We start from the raw sequence: 20,380 nt of genomic DNA, 5'->3' as shown, positions 1-20,380 counted from the left end.
TTATAGACGGTGCGCAAACAAAAGACTAATTAAAACTTTCTGTTCCACACAGGTGAACCAATAGACGTCCTAGTAGCGGACAAACCGGAACTTACTTGCATCTCAGAAGAGGGTATCGCTGATATGGATTTACCCGATAATCTACTGGAGGAGCTTGATTACATCGGCGATTGCATAACTTCGTGTAACAAGGTCGAGAATTATCTCATGCTCTCGGAATTCGAAAACAATCTAATAGCCGAAATGCCAATTATAACGGACCGCCGTGGACGCAGGTGGTCTGTGGCGCGCTCCAAGACAAGTCACTCTAACTGTGGTCAGGCTAGTGGCATGCAATCAACGACTGACGAGGCAAACACCAAACCGAAATGGCGTTTTACAAATGTACCACATAATACTAATACCAGAATGATCACTGTCATCGACGAAGCTAGCGCGTAATCTCGAGCATGAATAATGCTCAAGGCGTCATTAACTCTAAACTTGGCAAAATTGAGAGTATAAACGTAGGAGTAAATTTAAAATAAGAAAAAATATGATAAAATTGTGACGATTTTCACAATTGTGAAGAACAAATGTATAATCTGTAGCGTATTTTTAATGTAATGTTTCTGAAATACGCAATTTATAAACCTAAAATTAAATTTAAATATATAATAAAATAAAAAGAAATATATATATAAAAATAAAAAAAAACTTGTGTGTAGCAGTGGTATAGTCGTTGTGCATATAACTATAGTTTACCGTCTTAAATGAAATAATAGGCCTAAGAAATTCAAAAATACAAAAACCTGAAATTACACATGCTCGGAAAAAAATATCAATATAGATCCACCTGACAAACTACCGAAAAATCTCGACATATTGTAATACAACAAAATTCAAGTTTAAATAATCCAAAAACAAAGTGTATCTTATAATATATATTGCCAAGTATAGGGTTAAAAAAAGTCCATTTTTAACGCGTTACATTTTTACAATTGTGTCTATCGAGTCAGTGAAAAGTCTGGTTCGATTTTTTTTATGTTAGAAAGAAATAAAAGCAAAAAAACGTGATCTATATCACATTTATCATCAAACTTTTCGACTGCAGTTTCAATATAATCATATGCATATTTTCAAAAAATTGACGGGAATTGTGGAAAGTTTGTTGGGAAAAAAAACGAGATATGGAATGTCGACGTGTGGCTACATGCAAAATGTATTAATAATTAATTTTAAGTTCTTAATTACTCCAATTTTTGTTCCTTCATTATCTGTTTAAGTTCTTGTAGAAATTATCCGTTATACAGCCAAATATTAGCAATATTATCAGATTGACAATAAATTTGATCAATTGTTGTCAATTCGCCAACATTGCTAACATTTTGCTTATTGAGATGTTAGTCATAATAACATGTTAATCAGGACGGCTTACGACAAGAACGTGACTAATAATTCGTGACAAAGGTCACTTGATTCGCGATGCAATTAAGGACAATAACGTCGACTTTCGACGAGAGGACCCACGGAAACGTTCCGTCCACACAAAAACAAACCTCGACTCACGTCGGCGTATTATTTCTCTAAAATTCCTGCTACTTCATTGTTTGAGATAAAAATATGATCTGTCATTACTGCTGTAATTAATTTACTGATGGCATTATGCTTTATGCCTTGAAACACTCCAGAAAATAGAGATTTACTAGTTACACAAATGAAATAGTAAGCTCAAACTTTTGGTACAAATATTGCAATTTACAAACAATTGTTACAGCTGATAATGCAACTGCGAGTACAATCGTAGCGGAATGATGTTGGCAGAAATCTTTATAAATTTGTTTCGACTCATATCTTCCGTTTCGCTTTTTTTTTTACAGATTTTTCTCTAATAAATTGATTCCGACTTGTTTAATTTACTTATTTGTTTAATAAAATTCAATAAAAAAAGAAAAAAAAAAGGATTTTACTGTTTTAATCTTAATCGATTTTTATAAATATTAAAATGTTAATGTACTTTTGCTGCGATTGTAAATAAAAACTAATTGTGCAAATGGGGGAAGTAACGTTTGTACATAGACACGCTAGCTTAAGATTTGAAAACTAGTCCAATCGCATTTTAGAAGACACAGCACACGTGGAGATATACATATAAGATGCATATACATATACATATGTTGCACATGATGATTTTTCGAAACTCACAAGTCCACGACGAGACACGGCGATCGATTCCAGATAATATATAATACTATTTATTTATCAAACTATTTATATTAGAATGTAAATACTCGACATTGATGCCGTGTATATATATATACACTTACGTAATTATGAAATGCAATATGCAATAATATAATCGATGTAGATTATTATAATGTCTATAACAATCACGTCTTTCATTGCTTAATGTGTGAAAAAGATTCATCCATGTTTTGCAAACAATATTGCAATATTTCTGCCGAACATAACGATAAAAATTAATTACTGAGGCATCTGAGAACAAAGTTCATAAACATTTACAGATATCATAAATTTGACTGAAAAATGCGAATGATCATTCAAGCAATAAAAATAATTGACAAAATGCGCTGTGTAAGACGTGCATTCTCTTTTGATTATTTACATAATTAATATAGAAATCAACAACATAATAATTATGAATTAACTGCCATTTAAAAGACAAGAAAAAACAAAATCAATATCCTATTTTTGGATTATGAATATTTTCTGTCTAAAACAAACACTCTCAAATGTTACTGCCATTAATTACAGGAAATATATTTAAAAAAAACTCTACATAAATATATAATGTTAATTGTGATGTTGAAAGCAAGAATGTTCTGTATCACTTCTGACTTCAACGTATATAAACTGCCATATTTTACCCACAAAAATTGATATCCTAAGATATGATATCCTATATACATTTTAAACACAAAAGTGTATCCTAAGATTTTACAAAAAAAAAAAAATTTGTTTATATAATAAATAAAGATATATGTATAATATATCCGAAACAATAATCACTACCAAATTTCTGCGTAGTAAAGTGTCGAACTGCTAAATGCATCATAGAGACAAGAATAATATCGAATAGAACATATTGTACTGTCGTAATGTTGTTGATATAAAAATGTGATTCAAATACATAATTCTTGTACATCATTTTTTATAACATCCCAGTAACAGATTTTTTGAGTTTCTAAAAAAAAAGTGTTCTTCGATTATAACGAACGTTTGAAATGTTCACCAGCATGAAATTGCCACGGCATGCAGTAACACAACTTGAAATTGGATCGAGTTAGAAACAGCACGGCGAAATGGCCCCATTACCATTTCAATGGATGTGATATCGATAGCGGCGCGTTAATTACAAATTCCTGGTCCACCTATTAGTTTCAAATGAGTGCGTTACGTTACGCGCGGCCGTTCATACGCGAGCAGTTTAGATGACAAAGAATTATATCTCTCTGAATCATAAGAGATCGATCGAACTGATTGTCAGTACTTTTTTTTTTAATTGAAGACTGTAAAATGATTTTGAAAATAGAGATAAATGACTCTTGTATACGGAACCAAGAAATTTTGCATTAAAGTGAGAAATGTGAAGAATGTTATAAACAAGATGATAAAAAATATCAATTTTTTTACATCAATTCCGAGACTTTAAGAATATTAAAAAAAAAGAGTGTAATTTTGCACACTTTAAATTTTTTTTAAATTCTTAATATTCGAACAATGAAGTTAAGAATCGTGTTCACATATATCATATTGTCTTGTATTATACGTTAATTATCACGCAATTGTGTGCGTGCCATGTGCTACGGTGCGTACGATAAGAGGTAGTCACAGTCAGGTAGCAGAGGCGAATAGTTGCTTTAAGTGCCCCTATGACACAAGTCGTGATTCTTGCGAAAAAGACTTCATCGTAGACTTCATCATTTAAAATTTTTGAAGTAAGTTCCCAAATTTGTTTTCATCGCAATATTTGATTGTAAATAATTGCATTTTTCTTTTCTCCATAAATTTCTTTTCTTAGCCTTAAGATATATCTCATTTCTTGTTCTAGCAAAGACGTATATAATACGACATAAACTTAAATAATATTATGCAAAATTAATTTTGTATGCATAGAACTTTATTTGAAATTTATCGTAATAAACCTTATTTTAATCCATCTTTTTGAATTTTAATTATCCGCAAACTAATTAGACGTATTTATTAGCCCACAATGTAACTGCATAATTAAATATCACAAGATCTTTCACTTTGGTCTGTTTTAATTTTTGATACTTTGTGTAACGAGCTTATGATATGCATCTATGCATCTTCGTACATCGAGAGATTTATTAGAATTTTGATATAATTATGGGAGATAATTTTCTATTCCCGGCACCCGTCGGTGAGATCAGCATTATAAATCACGTGGAAGGTCCTGTCTACAGTATCCTTAGCCATCTTCCAGTCTAGATCCTTTATAAACTCAGCTATGTGTCACTTCAAACCCTCCCTCAATCAATCCAACCACTCGTGATTCTTCCCTGCCTCTCTCAACGTTTAAACCATCGATCACCCCGGACTATCGTTTCACCACCAATCTTGATCATCCCAATGAAGTATGTGTTCAGGCACGGGTGCAGGACGCACTGAACCGTACGATAACAAGGCGAGATAAAAACGACCGTGTCTTACAGTACCGAGGGCGACAAAGTGAGGATGGCGTACGGGAAACTACACGTATTACCGTTGAGTCTTTTCATCTTAATTCCCGTGACGTTCGTGATTACGTAAGTCCGTAATTTTCGAGCGATAACAAACACATTTTTGCGCAAATCAAAATTTAAAATATTATAGTTTTTCGAAGAATATTGCTTCAAGCATTTGAAACTTTCAATTCGCAACTTGTTTTCAATCGTTATCTGCTTATTCGTCGTTCTCAGTAAATTTTATTTAAGTCTTGCTTGCATTCAATCAATCATTTTTCTTTTTTTCTCTTTTTCATATAGAATTGATTACTAAATTTCGATAAGGCAAAATTAGAATTCATGAGCAATCTCAATTTGAATACGTAAATCACTATCGATAATTAATTAATAATAATGGCAAAAAAAACTAATAAAGATACTTTTTTAATTTATTCCCAGAGTTTGGAAAACAAGATGAAAGATATCAAAAAATATAGATACATTACTGATAGTTTTCGTAATAGCACATATTTTAAAGTTTACATTTCTCTTGCATTGAGAATGATGTTGTGATTGAATCATGCTGCATCAAGGCCACGATATCAGAAATAACAGAAAGTATGTGTACCTTTTCATATCGATACAGAGCACATTTGCTTGGTCTTTTTAAAGCAAATAAACTGACTTATATCTGATTTGATATTATATAAATAATTTTAAATATTACAAATTATTCATTAAAATTGAGATAAGTATCTTGAATGTTGACGTAAATTGATTGATCAGAGATAAAAGAAAAATTATTTTACAGCTCACGTCAAATCTTCAAATATTAATTGTTCAAAAAGTAAATGTATGTCGCAGAATTATTCATAACGAAGAGCTAATTGTAAAAGAGCTTTGAGAACGATCTAGAAAGTCGAGGAAACTTGATGCGAACGTTTTATATACTCGCTCGCGCCACACGAGTCCGTAGTTTATGAACGGCTCATGTTTCAGATACACCATATCGGTGCAATGGGACCACGTAGTGCCTGGATTCCCTTACATATCGGAGACCGGCACGTTATCACCGGAATCCTGCATATTTGCGCAATGCCTGAACATCGCGGCTCTTTTGCGTATGTATATGTCGCTCGCAAAATTTCGAAGACTAAATTAAATTAACTTTTAGACTCATCTCATACTTTAGAATCCAAGATTGCAAAGATAATCCGCAAAATTGCTTAGATAAAAATATTACAGAAAAAATAATCTGAATAAAATTAATTAGATATTAAATACACAGATACACACAAAAATATTGTAATACTTAATCAGTTAAATGTTTAACTTAATCTTCGATAATCAAAGATAATTTTATAGCCAATAACAGTAAATAGACGAACAATAATAACAGTAGAGAAAGAAAGGGAGAAGCGACTTTTCAACGAGGTCTCGCTTGAACATAATAAAAAATTCAATTTGCATCGCGCACACAGTTGGATGCTGCGTCTACATCAGGCATCGTCAAGTAATGCAATGGCAAACGGAGAGAGGTCGCGACCTCGTAAGAAGAAGAGTCGTTGTTGCGACTGCATGTTGCGGCATCCTCGCCTGCTTCGGTCTCGACATACTCGCCAATTTTCAAGAAGCCCGCGTAGTCGCCGCTCATATGGTGGGAGCGATGACTTGCTTCTCTGCCGGCACTCTCTATTTCTGTCTTCAGGTACGCCGTAACGCGGATAATTACGTTCTTCCGCAAGTACTTTACAAGCGAGAAAAGATATTAATTTATCGACAATATTTTGCAGCCGCTCTCTGGCGCAGTGCCGATTGAACATTTATCCTTAAAGCAGTAGCGCGAAGCGGCTTCCTCTCAACATCCAACATTCAAAGGCCTTTTTCGTAGTTTATAATTTTCCAATCTTTATCTTAATTGTATTTTATTATTTTATATTTGTTTTAATATTTTATATTATTCTATTGTCATATTTTTGTATTCTTATTTAATCATTTGGTCTTTCTTATATTTTCTCCATTTCTTTCATTTTTGAACAGATCCTGCAAGTATAGATCCTATTCAGGTCCATTTTATCCTCATTCTCGCGGACATACTAATACCATAATATTTTAAAAAGTAATTTTTTATCGCGAAATAATTATTATAAATTTTTTCAGACGTATGTGAGCTACAAAATGGTACCAGCCGTGAACGGCATCATAGTTGTTTACGTGCGCGCAATTCTCTCGGCTCTCACATTGATACTGACGATTGCTACGATCGTTCCTGGTTACATCTCGATGTCTGAATTTCAAGGTGGGCACATATGTATTATATTATACGATTTATATTTATAATCCATAACATATTGAGTGAGATTTCTCAATTATTCGTATGCAAAGTGGTTAAATGCTAAATATTCCTGAAACGTTACGCAAAAACGTATCTACGTAAAAACTTAACTCTATCGTTAAATAAAAAATGAAGTCGTATTCAAAATAAGCTAGATATTTTTGACAATTCAAAATAATTCAAGCAAAAATTACACTTGTTACGCAGGTAACGATTACAAGAAGTGGCTGCCGGCGGATGGTGGTTGGGGCTGGCACGTAGCGAGTACCATATGCGAGTGGATTCTCGCGATCGTCTATTGCGCGTTTCTCCTTACTTTCGTTCCGGAATTTCGATTAATTAACTTTGAAGACCCCATAGTTACGGTACTTTGATCAGTTACCGTTACTCATGAAGTAACAATCATTTTATTTGAGAAATTACGCTTTATATCTTATTTTTTGCATGGTAATCGTTAAATTTTTTTCTGAAATTTGAAAACTTTAATATACAAGATGCTCTGTTGCCATCGCATATCATTTTCCTTACAAATTCTTTGATCAATTTTTTTTAATGAGAATTTTATAAGAAATTATCTTTTATCGAAGTTTTCTAATATTTATTAACAAGTACTTTGATCACTAAACTTATAATTAAAATCTAATTAAATTCAAATCAGATTGAATTTAACTGAAGAATAAGGTTCTAGTATCTTCAGATTTGCATGGATAAATCTTAATACTCAAAAAAATCAAATTTATAATTAAAAACTATCAGTGTCTTGATATTTATATTAATAAAAAATTAATTTCAAATTTGTTAAAAATTTTATATCTTGAAAAAAATACGATAGTGATAAAGCAATTTGTATATACATTTATTTATAGTTTTCCTCGTAACTGACAAAAAATAATTGTTACAAATAATGAAATTTGTAACAAAAATATATTAATGTTATAAATAACTTTGTTTTAGTTAATGTATTTGGATAAAATCGAGAGCACGATGACCTCGCACAAAATGGAAGCGACACCGCCATAAGATACGTAAATTCTTTTCTACATCGATTTGTTAGGCTCTCTTCTGCTATTAGCTGTACTTAGTTCAAACCCCTACTTAATACATCTTATATATCTCTGAAGATTATCGCAAGGAAAGCGATAAATTAACGAGAGAATAACAAGCAGAATGTTATATGCATATTAAAGAAGTAAAAGAAAAAAGTGACAATAATCGATTCTACAGCGAAAAAAAAATAAAACATAAAAGAGATATTACTTAGAAATCCAATTATGTATAATATTGTCAAAAATAAGAAAAAAATAACAAGTTCATCATGTGAGCGCGCACCAGCTTTCCTTTTTTTAAAACCTCTGATTATTTACGATCCCATTAATTTAAATACAGTTGCAGGGCGCGTTATAACTGTGTATTCGGTGATAAGTGCATCATTATAATTCAAGGATCAAAATGTCATATTTAAGTAGCGTTTAGATGAAGTATACATTTATACGTTCAAGCAAAAAACTCGTACAATTTATTATGCACTTAATTAGTGACCATAATTTGTGCTTTAACTGTGGTTATTAGATTGGAAAAAAGTAATTAAATTCATAATAGTAAGACATATTTTGCGTAATTTGAAAATAAATCAATATTTTCGCGACGATTATCAAATTATTTTTATCATTGCTTTATCTTTTGCACCAGATGTCGACGTATCGCATATTACGCGATCGATAAGATCAACTTAATATAAAAACACTCAATTTAAAATATAAACCAATTGCATTTAATAATTCACTAAAAGACCTCTCCAATTTTAAAAATTAAAAAAAAAAATTATATAAAAACCACAATGACAACAAAAAATACGCTATGCAGTGATATATCATATGGTAACATATTTTCTTGTAAAAAAGAAATCGTATCTATCGAATGAGAGTAATTTACCGATAACAAATATATTTAACAGTGCTATAACGTTGATGACGCCAAATTTAAAAATTAAAACTCGTAAAAATATTAAAATTAAAAATGCGCACGTATGTATGTGTGAAATTCAAATTAAAAAAGATTTACTATCTAGGTTGCACGTGGCAATGATATCATCGATTACCTTATAATTCTAAACGATCGATTCAACGAATGCTTAAATCAAGTAACGAGAAGTAGGCCAACACCCATAATAACGGATGAATTCTTTACCGTAAGATCGCAACGTATGACGCTCAAATCCCGTACGAAGGGAACGTGAGATATGTCACGTAATGTGTAATCGATGATTTATTTCTCCTTTAAATTTATCAAACTATTTTATTTTTGATGATTATATTTTAACATTTCATTTTTTAACATTCTAATATCGCTTTCGTGACTTTTCAACTGCGACCTCTAAAACAAAAAGTGGGAACGAGATAATGGAGAACGGGACTAAGCAAACGACAAGAGAGACCGGTACATTGGTATAAAGCGGACGAAAGAAAAAATCGAAAAAAGAGGGGCGAGTCAATGACCTCGAATGCGGGGCTTAAAGAGCTCGGAAACCTGTATACAGCCAGCCAGTACAGCATTCTCAATGAAATGCGGATAGCATGTGAGCAGTCGTGACAGAAGCAAGGTCGCGATTAGTGTTACTTTGCTTTTCGTCAAATAATCATTATTTCCTCTCTTCTCGTTGATTGATCCGTTCACAAATTCAGTACGCAATTTATTTGAGCTCATCAGTATCGCGCGGTAAAGATATTTTATTTCTATTTCAATGCGATTGCGCGATGAAAGAATCATTTGAGAGTGATCACATCTTTAATTGTCAAAGCACTTTGTCGGATCTATTTAGAATGTGATAAATATAATGTGTATTTTGATAGTATTGGACTTACAGTGCGTTAAAAACTTGTGTGATATTAATCTTCGCAAATCATCAAATGCCATATATATTCACAAAACCTAACCAAAGATTGAAAAGGTAAGGATGTAATTTACAGGATATGCTAATGTGTAATTTACTTAGCATAAGTATTTTACATTATAAATTAATTCTTTTGAACATGATTAAAATATTCCCTTTCTCTCTTTCATTTCTCTGTTAACATTCTATACATAACTCTTTCATAATCTTTTTACCATGTTTAAGTTCTGAATTGAAATGTTGTAATTAAATATTTATAATAAAAAATAAAAATTATTAGAGAATTTTGCTTTATTACGTGAAATATATTAAAACCATCCTGTTTCTAAACAATTCTTTTTCAAGAAATGGAAAGCCAGTGTAACTCTTCTTTTTATTTAGATCTCGTTGAGAACTTTTTTCATGTTTGTTATATGTTAATACGAACAATATTTCTCGTAATTTTCTCATCTTTATTTATAATTCAATGTCCTCTCTCTTTCTTAATGTTGTGCAACTTCGGTTTGTAATAAGTATTGCAAAAAAATTTACAATAACAGTTACGTACGTTGTTATAGCAGTTCGTAGAAATAAATTAGATGTTTTCAATAAAGATGTTGTATATATACTGATTTTCTGTGAAATGTAACACAAAGACTAAATCCATCTCTTGTAACACATTGCGACTACAATATTTAATTAATGAAATACGATATGATAATAAAAACATGCGCTATCAACATTCATTATTTATCAAATCACAATCATAATCTCCATAGCATGTAGAGATTAACAATATACGGAATTATTAGTAAATTAGTAGATTATTAGCAGATATAATAATATCTCTCATGCCTGTCATATTATAAATTTCAGTTCATTAAAAAGAAGCACGGTGAAAAAGCAATAAAATGGATATCGAAAGCATTTTAACAGGAGGTTTGACTTCGGCCTCCAGCGGATTTTCATGGTTCTTTCCAGTTCTCGCTGCGGCGCTTCTCTACTTTCAATACGAAACTCTAGACAATGAAGCTAACCCAATTAACGTACCGTCGGAGATAATATTACCGTCGTATGATTTTATAGTGATAGGCGGCGGCTCGGCAGGTTTCTTTATCTTTCTTTATAATTTCAAATAATTTAAAGAACTTTTACTTCGATATTGTGACATAAAAAAATCTCTGCATCAGGAGCCGTAGTCGCTAACCGTCTTTCTGAAATTGAGGATTGGAACGTGTTACTATTGGAAGCGGGTGGTGACGAAACGGAGCTCTCAGATGTGCCACTGCTCGCCGGTTATCTTCAACTGAGCCAACTAGATTGGCAATACAAGACCGAGCCGCAAGACGATGTTTGTTTAGGTATTTTTATGACTCTTTCGTTATCCCTTCGTCAGTTTTTCTTTCTTTGTACATCCAAAAAAGCATTCTCTTTTTATGTCATTATATATATATTTGCAGCCATGGAGAATGGTCGTTGCTTATGGCCTAGAGGCAAAGTCATTGGCGGCTCAAGTGTGTTAAATTATATGCTGTATTTGAGAGGCAACAAGCGAGATTACGACATGTGGGAAGAGCAAGGTAATCCTGGCTGGGCATTCCGTGACTTGTTGCCCTATTTCAAGAAGTCAGAGGACAATCAAAACCCGTACTTGGTTCAGACGTCGTATCACGGCAGTGACGGATATTTAACCGTGCAAGAAGCGCCGTGGCACACGCCTTTGGCGGCGGCCTTCGTGCAATCCGGCCAAGAAATGGGCTACCAAAATCGCGATATCAATGGCGAGTATCAGACCGGCTTCATGATCGCCCAGGCCACTATAAGGCACGGTAGTCGTTGCTCGGTCGCAAAGGCCTTTCTTAGACCAGTCAGACTCAGGAAAAATCTACAAGTAGCAATGCATGCGCATGCGACCAAAGTGCTAGTGCATCCTACATCGAAGCGCGCTTACGGAGTCGAATTTGTCAGAGACGGCAAGATATTTCGTATACGCGCGGAAAAGGAGGTGATCGTTTCCGGTGGCTCGGTAAACTCGCCACAAATACTTATGCTGTCCGGAATTGGACCACAGGAACATCTGCGAGAACTTGGAATTCCCGTGATTCAAGACTCCAAAGTTAGTGCAAGAATTTCTAAGTTCTTTCAAGTCTTTGGAGATTTATACACAAATTTTTATTACACTATAACTTCATGAAATAATAATCCCCTAAATTTCTATACAAAAAAAAAGAAGTTATTGGCACAGCAAATTTTACGCTGTCAACAAAATGTGTTAGTTATATTATGGATAGTAAAAGGATTATATATATTCATTTTATTTAATGAAAATAATTTTACTAAGTTTACAAAATATATTGCTATTATAAATTGATTTTTATTTCGCCAAAATTTGTGTTGGCAGCGACATCAATCATGCCGCAAAATGCTATTGTTAAAAGTAAATTACTTTGTTATAATAGCAAATTACAAAAGAACTTCATTAAACTCTTGCATTTCTAGGTGGGTTATAATCTTCAAGACCATATTGGTCTGGGAGGACTCGCGTTCATGGTCAATCAGGAGATTTCCATGGTAGAAAAGCGTTTGAACAGTATTCAGACGGTGATACAATACGCTATGCTGAACGACGGGCCCTTAACGGTGCCGGGAGGTGTCGAGGGCATCGCGTTTGTCAACACTAAATATGCGAACGTTTCGTTAGATTTTCCCGATATCGAACTGCACTTTATTTCCGGCTCGACCAATTCGGATGGCGGCAAGCAGATAAGAAAAGCGCACGGATTAACGAAGCAGTTTTACAACGCCGTCTTCGGGGCGATCAGCGACAAGGACACGTGGAGCGTGATCCCCATGTTGCTGCGACCGAAGAGTCGCGGTATGATTAAGTTGCGCAGCAAGGACCCGTTTGATCATCCCCTTATCTATCCGAACTATTTTAAGGAACCGGAGGATATCGCCACGCTGGTCGAGGGAGTAAAAATAGCCGTGGCCCTCAGCAGAACAAAAGCTTTTAAGCGTTTCGGAAGCGAGCTGAACTCGCAGCAATTTCCAGGATGCAAACACATTCCCATGTATACCGATCCGTACTGGGAATGCATGATTAGGTTTGTAAAATATCTCAGATAATGATAATTATATATTTATCAATCAATATTAGCAACTTATTGCTATCTGCTTATACCACTCACATGTCAAATCACAAGATATTGCAAATCGTGTGAATTTGTCAAATATAATATCTAGATAAGAAAGACAAATTATTTAATTTAACAAAGATGTCAAATTTGTTTCGACAATAAACCATGTTTTTTGATCGCTAATCGGAAGCTAATATAGATTCTTTTATAATCGAGAAAAATCAATGCCAACCAACGGAGGAACGCGACTATTATTCATGTATAATTTTTGAGCACACAGGGCAATCATGTCTGATTTTGTGTGCTCAAAATTTCTTTTGTCATCTTATCAGAATTAAGTTCGAATGCTGAATTATACGCTCTAAAACTCACGTTTTCGCTCCTCTCTTTTCCTTAATATATACTTTTATTCTTAGATCTCCCTCTTTCTTTTTCTCACTCTTTCTTTCTCTCTCTAATACTTTTTTTATATATTACAGGTATTATAGCGTCACAATCTATCATCCGGTTGGAACATGCAAAATGGGCCCTTACTGGGATCCCGAGGCTGTCGTCGATCCGCAACTCAGAGTTTACGGCGTAGCTGGGCTTCGTGTGATCGATGCCTCGATTATGCCAAACCTTGTAAGTGGAAACACTAATGCGCCAACAATCATGATCGGTGAACGCGGATCGGATATGATCAAAGAATATTGGTTGAAATTGAAAAACAGATCTGAGGCAGTAATAAACGATAATTATCGCGATTTGTCAGATTAAATTCCTACATTTATTCTATGAATGACAAAACAAGTAATAAGACAAAAAGTAATAATTAATATATCGAAAAAAAACTCCAATCAAAAAGACTTTCGCGTATATTTTTTTAGGGAAAGTGCTTGTAACATGACAAAATATTTATATTTTATTTTATGATATATAAATGTAAGTATTATTTTTAAAATACAAGTGTTTTTTTATTATTTTTTGTCCTTATTTTTCAATTTCCATTTGCAATTAGACATTCCTTTGACTTTATTAATAAAAATTACTTTTTACATTTTATAAATAAGATTCTTCAAATATATTTTGTAAGCGATGGAAAGTTTGCATAAAATTTTCATCTCTTCAAATCGTATATAAATAAAAAAAAAAGAGAAATGTAATACTATTAAATTATTATCACAAAATTTCTTGAAAAAAAAATTGAATTGTGGTATCGTTAAGTACAGCTAACAATATCGCTGATAATAATGCACAGTGGCACAATGGTCGCAATTAAATATTATCAGCAATATGTTGGCAATGATACGATACTATCATTTATTGCCAGACATTATATCAGAATATATTTTCGACAACAGATAACCACACAAGTAGATATTCTATGTATTTAAAAAATTAAAATTTTTAATTAAACAGTTAGTTATTTTAAATCAAATTTCTTCTGTTATGCACAAATTATTAAAGAAATTTAAAAAGTCAATCTAAAAACTAAAAAAAGATCTTTTTTTCTTATTCTTAGTCAAACGTTTGTTAACCTGACCGCTATATACAAGATGTTTAAAATTATATATTGACGATACATAAAAAAAAAATGAAAAATTAGATAGAAATTAAAATAAATGAAATTTGCTTAAATATTGCTTGAATAATAGTGGTCATTGCTTCAAAATTCTGCAGTAATATTAAAATTTTCACTTTGTTCCTTGTTTTTCTTTCGACTTTAGAGTTGATTAGATTATCAGAATCGGAAAATTAAATAATGTTGACGAAATAACTATTCGTAATCTTTATTTTATGAAGCACCAAAAGTAGCGACGGACGAAATCACAGAAATTTGGACCCTACTTGCAACTTCTATCTAGAATGTAAAACTAAATCAGAAACAAACCTTGGTGTCTCAAACATATCTTTAAACTATTTCCTGACTTCAAAAATTAGATTTTTAATATCTTAGAATCAAATCTTTAAAAAATTTCTAAGTAAACATTTTAATACATTATTTTTAAAGCAGCGAATCTACGGCCTCTCGTATAACAAGATCATATTCATACTATTAATCATACGTGCTTTCTTAGAAGCACCAACGACGGAAAGCGGATAAGTCCGCTCATCGTGTGTAGTAGGATAAATAAGTCTTTGGCGAACGTGTTGGTTGGACAGTAACGACGCCGACGGCAACGACGACAGCGGCGGCGACGGCAGCCCGGTGCGGCGCAGCTGCCGAGAGCGTCGTTTTCGCTGACGCAACATCGATCGCGCACCACCACGGGTATAACCTCTGCATTTCCCGACAAATTCTATCGCGACCTTGTGGAGTTTTGCCTTCAAAGAAAATTCGCGTAAAACTGCTTACCAGCCTACAATTTGGTCGAACGTCTGAATTTCCGATCGCATTCGTTATCGTTCGTCGCGACTTCCGAGCAAGTGCTCCGCAAAGTGAAAACCACGAAGAACTGTGGAGTTTGATAGTTTACGCGACTCCACCAACGAAAGGAAGCGAGGGATTACGGTTTTCAGGGTGAAAATTCTGTGACGCCGCCCCCGATGCGTCACTGAATGCGTCTCGCTGCACTCTTTCGGTGAGATTTAATTTTTTTTTTTTTAACAGAAAGCAACCGAAAACTAATTGACAAAATTTTCCTTGATCAGCGTTCTATAATCTTATGCATAATAAAAGTAAACACAAGTGTATAATTTTTATTGTTGCACGCTATATTACGAACTTCGTAGAGGTATTATTAATAGATTCTACTTTGAGTCTGTAATAGCAGGAAATGATATAAGAAAATGTTAACTAGAAATTTTTAACTTATCATGCACGCTTCCGCCTCGTGGCCTCTTACTAAACCACACGTTTTACTCTTTTACGCAGACACGCCCGTATTACTATTCGCACTTCACTAAACACGACTGTCGTAAGCGCAATTATTTTTACATAAGTCTGTAATACAATTTCCTCGATATACCTTAGATGGATTTAATATAAATCTCTGACGCGCGGCAGATTAAATAAATTATTATTGCAATCGAATTCATGGAAATGTTCGTAAATAGATGTTATAATATCTGCAGTCTACAATAAATTCTATTCATTGCCGTACGTTAAATATTTCAATCCACATTGTTCATTCACGTTTTGATATTTTGATTTCAATCATTTCAAGTTGTTACTGTCAAAAAAATTTATGATTTTATATTTATGATTTTCATTAAAAAATAAAACTTTTTTATTTATTTGTATCTAAAAATTTATTAAATATTATTTACTAAATATTAATTTACTTGGATATTTTTATACTTGTTTATGCAATAAAAGATAATGATAGCTTTTATTACTTCAAGTTGTTTTAGATAATTATTGTCATTTTTTTACTGTTGACACATGTAGTACGAAGAATTATTATCAAATAAACATTTCAATAAGATTTTGATTAAAATATATAGTTGTTTAATAGACTTAAAAAAATTACAGATTTTAATCTTGGAAATACGGACAGACATGAATGTATAAATAATGTAATCATGGAATTTCTCAAGGATGATATAATATATATAAAATTATTCCATGACGTAGAATTTCAACGTCAAATATACATAAGCATTTTATAAATATTCTGTAAGTTTTCTCTCTGAGGCGATATCAGCTAAAGTTTAGTGAGAGCACGCTTCTATCAATTGCTTCTGCCAGCTATCGCAATTACGATTTATGAGAAATGGCGCGAAGAAAATCCTTAGATATGCAGGTAATAGTGTGAACAATGTAGACGCAATATTTAAGACAACGAATAGTTTATAAATCATGAATGTTATTTATAGCCGTATTTAATGATAAGATAATATTCTTTGTTAAAAAATTGAAATATTTTTATTTAAAAATTGAAATTTTTTATTTCTTCAAGATTTGATCGGTAATTCTTTTTTGCATTAATATTTCAACATTAAATAGCAGATTTTGATAATCAAGCTTCAAGATGAGATTATATTAAAATAAAATCTATTTGTGATTTTCATTAAGAAACAAAACTTTTTTATTTATTTATATCTAAAAATTTATTAAAATAAATATTAATTTACTTGGATATTTTTATACTTGTTTATGCAATAAAAGATAACGATTGCTTGCATTGCTTTTATCAGCACATATATATATGATATAAGAATTAATCGCTTTTTCGTCTCAACGTATACTTTTTGAGAAAAATTGATAAAATTTTCAGCAAAGTATATTGCGCTGTGCGTTAAATTCATAAATAATTGAACATATTCAAAATTATTCGCATAATTACATAAAATTACATAATGTATAACTATTATGTAACTATTGTAAATCCATATAAAAAATGTACAACAAGATCCATTTTTTATACAGATCTACATTGAAAAACTAGAAGAAAAGGCTATTTAGAAATAATTGTCAAATAATCACGCAAGTGCGATTTTTCATATCGATAACATTAATTACAGCATTATATAAGATAAATTATTGTCATCAAGGACAATTATTTCTCGTTGCAGCACTCTTCAGTGAATCATTGATGGCATTTGAATCACAGTACTCTACCGTTGATCCAAACACTGTGGAGGTTAATACTTAACAAAGAAAAGAATAAAAAGCCTATGAATAGTCATCAAGGAGCATGAATGGTCGTGACTCGTCGGCGGCTGCATCGACGCGAGACTCTACCCGATAGTGGCGTCGATCGCAGACGTCGACGACTGACGTCATTTTCATCATCGGCTCTAACTAAACTTAACAACGACTACACATCGAAGCCATGGAAAAGCAGGAGTTTTTTGCGAATCTACATTATTTGCCGATCGCCGTCTTCATTTCCTTGCCTACGATCTTCATTTTAACGTAAGTCACGTTTATAAATCGTTTTAATATCTATGTATATTAAAAGATTCATATTTCTTTCTAACAATCTATTGTTTAACATCAAATATTGTATCTATTTAAATATCACTTTTTAATATCAATTTATTACTTTGATTAAATGTTTGAGGCAAAAATAAATTGCTAAATAATTGCTAAATTATAAATCAGAATCTCAAAAAATAATTTTGCAATCCGCAGATATGTAATCGCCGTCTTATTAGGACACGTAGAAGCTGGTTTTCCTTATATCTCTGACGCAGCAACTTATGCACCAGAAAGTTGTATTTTTTCTCAAACTGTCAACCTGATCGCTATTCTCAGTAAGTAGCACATACATTATAATGCGACATTCTCCAAAACCGATAATGCACTATCGATACACTTATATATTTCATGCCAACGACCTTTTCTGAATTGCCAAGAGGCATTTGCGATTATCTGTGGAGTATCGATTATATCATCATCTATCTAACAGGCGACATTTTCCTTATCGAAAAACTATAAAACTCTGATATGCAAGTATAAAGAATGATAGTGTGATAAGAAAGATTAATGATTGCAATAAAACGATAACAATAAGAAAAAGTAATTATGTAGAATATTAATTAATCACACATTAATAAATCATGTAGAATAAATGAATACGATGTGTTATCAAAATTGATTATAGCCACGTTATTTATAATTGCAGTGTCTGTTATGATCTACGTAAGATATTTTCAAGTTAAAGAGTGCACTAATACTTTCGGCACACCGGCTTCTTTGCCGAAGTGGAATCGCTGGGCCTTAATTTTTGGCCTCATAGCGACCAGCGGTCTATCAATTGTCGCGAACTTTCAAGAAACTTCAGTAATAGTAGTTCATCTTATCGGTGCGGTGCTCTGCTTCGGAGGTGGTACCGCGTATTTTTGGACTCAGGTGCGTATAAAAAGATCACGTTCAAAGAGCGCAACATATAGTTTATAAGTCTAGCGCAAATATAAAAATTAAATCATTTTTATGACACCAAAGCGTTGCTTGTGCGAATTTATAAAATTATAAATCATACGCTTTTAATTTTACGCTGACTTTTGTTTTCTTTCTGAAAACATTTTTACATAATTATTTTATATCATGTAAAACATAAAAAATTCTTGTCAATGCAATAATGCATATATATTATGATAATAGTTCTCTTTATATTGCAGGCTGTATGCTCATTTTACTTGCATCCAGGATGCTCATTACGGCTCGCGCATCTTCGTGCGGCATTATCAACCTTTTGTACAGTGTGCTTCTTCGTGATTCTCATCACAGGCGTATTGGCCCATCTGGCCTACAAGGGTTGGTTCGTTGATTTTTACCCATTGCTCGCAAATATTTTAGATTATTAATATTTAAAATTTGCAATATATTCGGTAGGATCGAATCCCCGAAAATGGTACAAGGAGGATGGCGGCTGGGAATTGCACGTGGCTAGCACAGTAACCGAATGGCTTTGCGCAATGGCGTTTTGCGCTTATATTTTGACATTCACAGAGGAGTTTAGAGATATCAGGATACGCCCTCCAAAGGTAAATTTCAGCGATAAAATATTTCAATATAGTAGATCATTCTTTTTCATGCTTCATAAAAATTCAACTCTTTCAGAATCGCTTGCATTTACGTTATATATTCTATTGGAAATCAATATTTAACATTATATATTATGGCCAATAATTATTATGACATATTGCAATGATACAGGAAATTTTTATTTCCTTTCACTAACGCCATTTATTATCATTAATTTTTATTATCATTAATTGTTAAACGTCATATATAATTTCGATTTAATATGTAATAATTTTTAGATTTCAATAGATAGATATTAAAATTTGTTTGGCATTTCTTGAACAGTAGGATATTTCTGCTTGCCAAGCGAAGAATTATTCATAAACGCATTTTCATTTTCTGTGTGAAACAGGTGGTGATATGTAACATGCATCGCTTGGCAACGAGTAACGAAGCGCTGAACGAAAGCCAAGACACCGCCGCGGTTCACGATGGGGCAAATCCATCGATCAGCACCTGATCGCTCATAGGCAGAGGCGCCGGTGGCTACATCAATCTACTTTCGCACTCGCCGGTCGACACACCCTGTCCCGGCTATCGATACCGCGAGTCCAGGGATAACCTGCTGGACGAAGCGGCGCCGTTGGTGGCCACGACGCCGCCGGCGTTGCGTAACGACGCCGAAAGGAGTCCCGACGTCCTCTGCCCGGTACAAATACACGTGCACGATCCCACGATACGCGAACGACGACGACAGCCTAGAAGTCACCGGGCCGAGAAACGGCACCGAAGAGCCGTCGAGGATGGCTCCAGCAGATGGATCGACCTCGACGAAAATGTGCTGGACAATTACATCCTGATAGACGACAAGAATCTCGGCCCTTTGGTTTCCGATATTGACAGTGAGGAACTACCATATCCCGAGGACGCTACTGAATACGACGACGGCGATAACGATGACGAGGAAGACACCGG

The 20,380-nt window shown here is 33.3% G+C and overlaps 4 protein-coding genes across 10 annotated transcripts in view; all 4 read left to right on the top strand.

Moving 5' to 3' along the window:
- Positions 1-3,134, top strand: part of LOC105678100 (uncharacterized) — a 60,005-nt gene extending 56,871 nt beyond the window's left edge. For both annotated transcript variants that reach the window (XM_012377141.2, XM_067356337.1), the window contains exon 8: positions 53-3,134. In XM_012377141.2, the coding sequence (XP_012232564.1) occupies positions 53-441 (389 nt within the window). In that variant the 3' untranslated portion in view covers positions 442-3,134. The remainder of the gene's footprint in view (positions 1-52) is intronic.
- A 476-nt stretch (positions 3,135-3,610) lies between these two features.
- Positions 3,611-8,330, top strand: LOC105678109 (DNA damage-regulated autophagy modulator protein 2-like). 4 transcript variants are annotated; one of them, XM_067356369.1, is made up of 7 exons: positions 3,611-3,938; positions 4,677-4,769; positions 5,667-5,788; positions 6,149-6,375; positions 6,828-6,966; positions 7,210-7,397; positions 7,957-8,330. In XM_067356369.1, the coding sequence occupies exons 2-6, from the start codon at positions 4,699-4,701 to the stop codon at positions 7,374-7,376; spliced, it is 726 nt and encodes a 241-aa protein (XP_067212470.1). In that variant the 5' UTR covers positions 3,611-3,938; positions 4,677-4,698; the 3' UTR covers positions 7,377-7,397; positions 7,957-8,330. The 4 variants fall into 4 exon arrangements, with proteins under 4 accessions (XP_067212470.1, XP_012232586.2, XP_067212469.1 ...); XM_012377163.2 differs by having other exon boundaries at positions 3,617-3,938; positions 4,611-4,769; positions 7,210-7,367; XM_067356368.1 differs by having other exon boundaries at positions 3,617-3,938; positions 4,600-4,769; positions 7,210-7,367.
- Positions 8,331-8,477: 147 nt separating this feature from the next.
- LOC105678105 (glucose dehydrogenase [FAD, quinone]-like) lies at positions 8,478-13,970 on the top strand. 2 transcript variants are annotated; one of them, XR_010890532.1, is made up of 7 exons: positions 8,478-9,949; positions 10,748-10,978; positions 11,062-11,232; positions 11,332-11,987; positions 12,371-12,746; positions 12,812-12,975; positions 13,488-13,628. XR_010890532.1 is itself a non-coding variant. In XM_012377153.2 (6 exons), exons 2-6 carry the CDS (start codon positions 10,783-10,785, stop codon positions 13,765-13,767), a joined length of 1,908 nt encoding a protein of 635 aa, XP_012232576.1. In that variant the 5' UTR covers positions 8,478-9,949; positions 10,748-10,782; the 3' UTR covers positions 13,768-13,970. The 2 variants fall into 2 exon arrangements, 1 of the variants encoding a protein (XP_012232576.1); XM_012377153.2 differs by having other exon boundaries at positions 12,371-12,975; positions 13,488-13,970.
- A 1,189-nt stretch (positions 13,971-15,159) lies between these two features.
- LOC105678111 (DNA damage-regulated autophagy modulator protein 2-like) lies at positions 15,160-19,957 on the top strand. Of its 2 annotated transcripts, none has more exons than XM_012377165.2 (7): positions 15,160-15,572; positions 17,509-17,851; positions 18,071-18,192; positions 18,564-18,790; positions 19,060-19,195; positions 19,274-19,425; positions 19,818-19,957. In XM_012377165.2, the coding sequence occupies exons 2-7, from the start codon at positions 17,769-17,771 to the stop codon at positions 19,923-19,925; spliced, it is 828 nt and encodes a 275-aa protein (XP_012232588.2). In that variant the 5' UTR covers positions 15,160-15,572; positions 17,509-17,768; the 3' UTR covers positions 19,926-19,957. The 2 variants fall into 2 exon arrangements, with proteins under 2 accessions (XP_012232588.2, XP_067212467.1); XM_067356366.1 differs by lacking the exon at positions 15,160-15,572 and adding an exon at positions 16,467-16,736.
- Positions 19,958-20,380: the final 423 nt, after the last annotated feature.

This window comes from Linepithema humile, chromosome 5 (genome assembly GCF_040581485.1).
Source record: "Linepithema humile isolate Giens D197 chromosome 5, Lhum_UNIL_v1.0, whole genome shotgun sequence".
NCBI lineage: Eukaryota > Metazoa > Arthropoda > Insecta > Hymenoptera > Formicidae > Linepithema > Linepithema humile.
Note: the sequence above shows the minus strand (reverse complement) of the source record. Positions and strands in the feature narration are given on the sequence as shown.

Bases quoted from the DNA above. Each gene is read 5' to 3' on its own strand.
- LOC105678109 (XM_012377163.2), top strand. From the start codon at position 4,699: ATGGCGTACGGGAAACTACACGTATTACCGTTGAGTCTTTTCATCTTA. The intron at 4,770-5,666 runs GTAAGTCCGTAA...CTCATGTTTCAG, and splicing joins CCCGTGACGTTCGTGATTAC to ATACACCATATCGGTGCAAT. The intron at 6,376-6,827 runs GTACGCCGTAAC...AAATTTTTTCAG, and splicing joins CTCTCTATTTCTGTCTTCAG to ACGTATGTGAGCTACAAAAT.
- LOC105678105 (XM_012377153.2), top strand. From the start codon at position 10,783: ATGGATATCGAAAGCATTTTAACAGGAGGTTTGACTTCGGCCTCCAGC. The intron at 10,979-11,061 runs GTTTCTTTATCT...TCTCTGCATCAG, and splicing joins GATAGGCGGCGGCTCGGCAG to GAGCCGTAGTCGCTAACCGT. The intron at 12,976-13,487 runs GTTTGTAAAATA...TATATATTACAG, and splicing joins TACTGGGAATGCATGATTAG to GTATTATAGCGTCACAATCT.
- LOC105678111 (XM_012377165.2), top strand. From the start codon at position 17,769: ATGGAAAAGCAGGAGTTTTTTGCGAATCTACATTATTTGCCGATCGCC. The intron at 17,852-18,070 runs GTAAGTCACGTT...TGCAATCCGCAG, and splicing joins CCTACGATCTTCATTTTAAC to ATATGTAATCGCCGTCTTAT. The intron at 18,193-18,563 runs GTAAGTAGCACA...TTATAATTGCAG, and splicing joins CAACCTGATCGCTATTCTCA to TGTCTGTTATGATCTACGTA.